Source organism: Garra rufa, chromosome 18 (genome assembly GCF_049309525.1).
Source record: "Garra rufa chromosome 18, GarRuf1.0, whole genome shotgun sequence".
In the NCBI taxonomy this organism is placed as follows: Eukaryota; Metazoa; Chordata; class Actinopteri; order Cypriniformes; family Cyprinidae; genus Garra; species Garra rufa.
This window is the reverse complement of record NC_133378.1, coordinates 32,674,882-32,681,500: the sequence shown is the minus strand read 5'-3', so window position 1 is coordinate 32,681,500 and position 6,619 is coordinate 32,674,882. Positions and strand designations below refer to the sequence as shown.

At 30.9% G+C, this 6,619-nt stretch overlaps 1 protein-coding gene across 1 annotated transcript in view; it reads left to right on the top strand.

Annotated features, from left to right (window-relative positions):
• cpne9 (copine family member IX) overlaps positions 1 to 5,293 on the top strand; it is a 67,590-nt gene extending 62,297 nt beyond the window's left edge. Inside the window, exon 21 of the mRNA XM_073823123.1 lies at positions 835 to 5,293. Within this exon, the coding sequence (XP_073679224.1) occupies positions 835 to 1,017 (183 nt within the window). The 3' untranslated portion in view covers positions 1,018 to 5,293. The remainder of the gene's footprint in view (positions 1 to 834) is intronic.
• Positions 5,294 to 6,619: the final 1,326 nt, after the last annotated feature.

Genomic DNA, 6,619 nt, shown 5'->3' with positions numbered 1-6,619 from the left:
ATTATACTCTGACTGCACATTTTTATTAAATAATCATATTAAACAGCATATACATATATATATATATATATATATATATATATATATATATATATATATATATATATATATATATATACTTCTACAGCATTTATTAATCTTAGTTAATGTTAATTTCAGAATGAACTAATGCATTAATAAAATCACAAGTGTGTTTGTTAACATTAGTAACTGCACTGTGTAGTAACATGAACAACTTGAATTGAACAACTGTATTTTTATTGTGAATACTATTAGATGTTGCATAAATTATAAATTACTTACAAATAATAAAGTATATATATATATTTTTAGGATTTTTAGATATATTTATAATTGTTCATATAATTATTAATATTATATAATTGTATATTATTTGTATGCTTTACCATTTACTCTATATTTGTAAATGAAAGTTTTACTGAAAGTTTCAATACTGAAAAAAATCCCTTTTAAAATCCCTATTATTTTTAACTAAATAATTACAGTAAGTGGTTTTGATATATTGTGTAATTTTTTATATTATTTTTTTATATTTCTGAAATTAAAAAAGCTTTTTTAAGTTTGAATACTTAAAAAAAAATTATGCCCTAAATAAATTTAACACGATCAGTTTAGCCTTCTGATTTGAATTTAATTAAAAAAAAAAATTCAGTGTAGCTCTTTTAATTTGAAATTGTTTTAATTATTTTTTAACCAAATATATTTAGTAAGTGGTTTTGATATATTATATCATTTTTAATATTTAACTTTTTTTTTTTTTTTTGTACAATCAAAAAGCTGTTTCTCATAAGATTCATCTCTGTATTTCTCTAGTTTGTGCCGTTCCGGGACTACATTGATCGATCCGGGAACCAGGTGCTCAGCATGGCCCGACTGGCCAAAGATGTCCTGGCCGAGATACCCGACCAGCTGCTGTCATTCATGAAGAGCAGAGGCATTGAACCCAGACCAGCCCTCTCCCCCTCTCCCACACCACAGATAAACGTCCACCTCTGATCCTAGAGCAGTATTTTATTCTCTCCCTCAAACACAGTTATACGTTCACGTCTGAAACCCCCAGGCTCGTCACCGGGACCGGGATGCACATTTTTACTTTCCACATCGGTTAGCAGTAGCACATAATGTAGTTACAATAATAATCAACTGAAATCAGGAACACGTTAATGTAATTGTGTGACAAGTGTGTTATACTTTATAATCAGCCAGTGATCAGTCAAAAAACACAACAGCTAGTGCTTGTCTTGGAACGGAAGATGCGGAAGTAAAAAGTGGGTGAAATTACTGCAAAGAAATGTCTGGGTCATATTTTCTCAAAATTTACATAAAATAATAAAAAATACATTAAAAGCAGTATATAAATGACATAAAATAGTAACACTTTATAGTAAGGTTCATTAGTTAACATTAATTAACATTCACTAAGAATGAACAATACTTCTACAGCATTTATTAATCTTAGTTAATGTTAATTTCAGAATGAACTAATGCATTAATAAAATCACAAGTGTGTTTGTTAACATTAGTAAATGCACTGTGAAGTAACATGAACAACTTGAATTGAACAACTGTATTTTTATTAACTAACATTAACAAAGATTAATAAAGAGTGTAATACATAAGTGTACACAGTACACACACATATATTATGTACACAAAAACTTTTATTTTGGATGAGATTAATCACGATTGATCGTTGCCCAGCACTAAAATATAAATATGTAAAAAAAATTCAAATATATACTGTATGTGTGTGCATTTATGTTTATATAATAAATATACCCAGTATACACACACATATATTATGTACACAAAAACTTTTATTTTTTGATGCGATTAATCATGATTAATCACGGTTAAAATATAAATATGCAAATATTTTTCAAATGTATACTGTATGTGTGTGTATTTATGTATATACACAAAATATATACCGTACACACACATATATTATGTACACAAAAACTTTTATTTTGGATGCGATTAATCGTGATTAATCATTGCCCAGCACTAAAATATATACATGTAAATATTTTTCACATATATACTGTGTGTGTATTTATGTATACATAATAAATGTACACAGTACACACATATTTAATGTAAACAAAAACATTTATTTTGGATGCGATTAACCCCAATTAATCATTTGACTAATGATAGTGTTGTTCATTGTTTGTTCATGTTAGTTAACACATTAACTAATGTTAACAAATGACACCTTTTTGTAAAGTGTTTTTTCCATAAAATAAACAAATCCCATATACAGTAAATATAAATTTTGTGTTTTGAGACATTTTCTCATTCTCAGATTCTTCAAATTCTCATTACCCTAAAAAAAACGTATTTACTGAATTTGTAATTGTAAATAGACTAGGAAAAATGTGAAAAAATTATTATTAAATATTTGAAAAAATATGGTACACTTTGGTGTTTGATAACTATTGAATATGTTACAAAACTATTGTCTCACATATAATAATTTTATTTTAGAATTGTTAATGTTTATGTACTCAAAAGGCCTTTTTTTTTGTTTAAACGGTGAAAAAACTTTTATGCCCTAATTGAATTGAATGGTTTAATGATTTTCTTTTTAATTATTGTAATTGTGTTTAATTAAATAATTACACTGGTTTTGGTTTTGATAGGTTCACAAATATGCTACAGTTTAGTATCCTGTGATTTTCTAAGGCTTTAGACTGCCGTTAAAATATCATATTGATTTTTTTCTTCTTTATTTTCTGTGGAAATATCATCTGGACATTTCTTCCTGGAATTTCCCCAGGATCATGAGACTCTGTGTTCTCACACCCGGCAGAGACAGACGGATCGTGTGGTTTCGCAGGCTGTGCTGTACGCTGAAATACCCAAACACGCATGCACAGGTCACCTTTAACACCATCGTCTTTATATTTCACGTAGTTTCTTAGGCCGAGATATTTTCTCATTTTCTCACTGGCTGAATTAGTTGCGGCGGCACACTCTGGAGTGTGTAAATATTTTCTCATTTGTGCCCGATTTTGAAAGGAGCTAATAAGTAGCTACGTGTGGCAGAAAAACAGATGCCTGTGCGGGAACACCGACGCACCCGGAGTCTTCCGCACACCTCGAGTGGATGCGGCTAATTACCTGCAGAAACAGAGGTGCCAATCAGTGCAATTCAACCAGAGAGAGGAAGATTGAGGGAAGAAATATCCAGAGTGTAATCAGCAGAGGTTAATGGGCACAGGAAGTAGGCAGAGACGTATGGCGTGACAAAGATAAATCAGGTGATCAGCAGAATCACGGGAAAAGAGGGGATTTTTAATGCAGGGACAAAGGTGGATTTTATAGGTCAATCTCATGGAGAAACGTCTGGGTCATATCTTTCCCCAAATCAAAAAAAGCAGCAAAATTTCTCCCTTCCACATTTAGTGTAAATTCTCAATACTGTAAAATGTCCACACCCAATTATTATTTTTTTTAAGTCAGCATAAATTCAATACATTGAATGCAACCGTTATATACACTTACAATTGCACTTTAAAAATATACTTCAGAATTTAAATTAGGTATGTACTATACTGTATATTAGTACTTAATTGGTTAATGTTGGATATTTACACTACCAGTCGAAAGTTTTTGAACAGTAAGATTTTTAATGTTTTTTTTTTTATTATTTCATCCAAAGTACAAAACAAAACTGTAAAACTAAAAAAAAAATACTATTTAAAATAACTGTTTTCTATTTGAATATATTTTAATTTTAATTTATTCCTGTGATCAAAGTTACATTTTCAGCATCATTACTTATCATTACTTACTAGTCTTAAGTGTCTTCTGTTTATTATTATTATTATTATTATTATTATCAATATTTGAAAAAGGTGAGTACATTTTTTCAGGATTTTTTGATGAATAGAAAGATCCAAAGATCAGCATTTATCTGAAAAAAAAAAGCTTTTGTAACATTATACACTATATTATTCATTTATAATGTTACAAAAGATTTCTATTTCAGATAAATGCTGTTTTTCTGAACTTTCTATTCATCAAATTAAAATTGTACTCATCTGTTTTCAACATAATAATAATAATAAGTGTTTTTTTGAGCAGCAAATCAGAACATCAAAATGATTTCTGAAGGATCACGCGACTTGAGTAATGATGTTAAAAATTGAGCTTTGAAATCATATGAATAAATTATCATTTAAAATAGAAACCAGTTATTTTAAATAGTAAAAATATTTCTAAATTTTACTATTTTTGCCATACTTTGGATCAAATAAATGCAGGCTTGGTGAGCAGAAGAGACTTCTTTGAAAACATTAAAAATCTTACTGTTCCAAAACTTTTGACAGGTAGCGTTATTGCACATCCTGTTTCTGCATTTCAATTACCTTTGGTTTTTCTAATGCTGATCTAAAGTTTATATTTAAAAACACTCATTTAAACTCTAATCTGTCTGTTAAGTGTCTAAATAAATCTATTTTTCATACTGTACATTAGAATTGTGATGCCTAAACTCACTTGTAGCATTTAAAATATTTTATTTTTATTAAGTGTTTTATTTTGAATGCATTTAGACAAAATAGTATAATATTTTAGTATTAATATCGGTTTAATTTATCGGTTATCGGCCATAACATGAAAATTACGATGTTTAAATAGCAATAAATAATAGTTAACATCGGTGCATAGCTATTTTTTTTTTTTTTTAAATGCTCCTGATTAGTAGAAAATAATGGATTTTTGAATTAGGGATGACATGACCCAGACATTTCTCAACATTATCGTGAGGTTCACCTTTTGCGTACACTGCCATGTTGCAAATTTCATTCCAAAAGTGATTGTAGACTCATTGAATGTTTGCCAAGATTGGATCATTCCAGTGGAATCTTTAATTTTTCCATTCTTTCACTCTGCTGTACATAATGAATATTGCAATAACATTTGACATGCATTAATGCATATCTCACCACAATTTATGGCTGTATTTCCATCACAACCCTTGTTGCTGTGATCAAATATTGCTCAGACACTTTCACTACAAATACCGTTTTCTCCATATTTATATATACAATAATATATCAGAGATGTTCTAATTGTTGCTAAACTGTAGATTTGAATGATATTTGTTTCATACAGTAGTAACGACAGCTATAGTTAAACAGCTGCTTGTGCCAAAGTGCTACCATGTAAAACATTCCTGCCAAGGTTGTGTATCAATATGTAAGGAAAAGATGTTCCTTTTATATCTCCTTGTCGTGTTTTTAATAAAGCATGAACGTCTTGTGCTGACCTCTGAAAAGTGTACCATGCTTATTTACTACAGGATGGATGTGAGGTGTGCGTCTGTGAATCTTGTCAATCCACGTTCATTGTAATTGCATGGAAAAGAGGCACTAAGAGGGACTATTCTTCAGAATTTCTCCTTTTGTTTTTACCTCAAGAAATAACATCACACAGGTTTGGAACAACACAAGGGTAAGTCATGACAATTATATTTTCTTTTCTTTAGAGATCCAGCCCACATGTTTTGTTTATGTGTTGATTGTTTAAAAGTCACCAATCATAATTAACAAACCTGATGACAACTATTCAACAAGTGCAACCGAATAGCTGAAGACTATATGTTAGATTCTATTTACAATTTACTGTTTTGTAATTCTAATGTAGGCTCTTGACTGGCATCTGGTGGTGAATATATAACCGTTTATTCCCTCTAGTTGCATGTGTGTAGAAAGAGATGGATGTGTCACAGTTTGCAGAGGTAAAAGGTGAGAAGATACAAGTTGTACTCTGTAAATATGACATAGCAGTTATGATAAAGCATAAACAGCTACATGATGGTACTACATGGTAGTTTGAGAGTACATTGTATTGCAAACCATGTTTCAAGACTGCATTAGTCAGCTCATCTTGCTATAGGGACGAGTCTCCAGTGGTGATCATTGTGAAGTGTTGATTGTGTGCGACACTCAAGGGTCTCTTGACATCCGCTGGAGATCTCTCTAAAACTTACCGTCTGTCCTCAATGTCGGCTTGTGGTTATGCACATTTCATTCTACTGCCTATGAGAAGAGAAGACAATTTACTTTGTCGTCATTTGCTCACCTTCATGTTGCTACAAACCCAGGGAACACAAAAAGCGATGCTTAGAAGAATCTCCAAAATGGCACCAAAAATGATATTTTAAAGTGCTATATTACAAGTCATATGAGAGTCATCAATTGTCCGTATTGGCGGCACTGAACGTAAACAGTGCCACTGAACCGAATGAAACTTGCATATTTTGCTGATTATTGCTGCTGAAAATGGTCAATTATTGTCATGATTTGCCCTGTACTAATTGGTCAGATCAAGAAAAACATTTAGAGTACTATAGACTGCCAAAAGCATGCAAAAAACTGTCGGAGGAACAAAAGGTCTTTGCGGTTGACCAAACTAAATCAGGATTTCCAGGGCAAGAACCTTGACAACATTCGTGTTTGTTCTTATCATTTCCGGTCAGGATAAATAGGCAGAACATCATATTCAGTAGTACATTAAATATGGAATTCATTCTGTTGTTTACATCTGAGTATCGCCAATATGGCCACACATTGCCATATTGTGACGT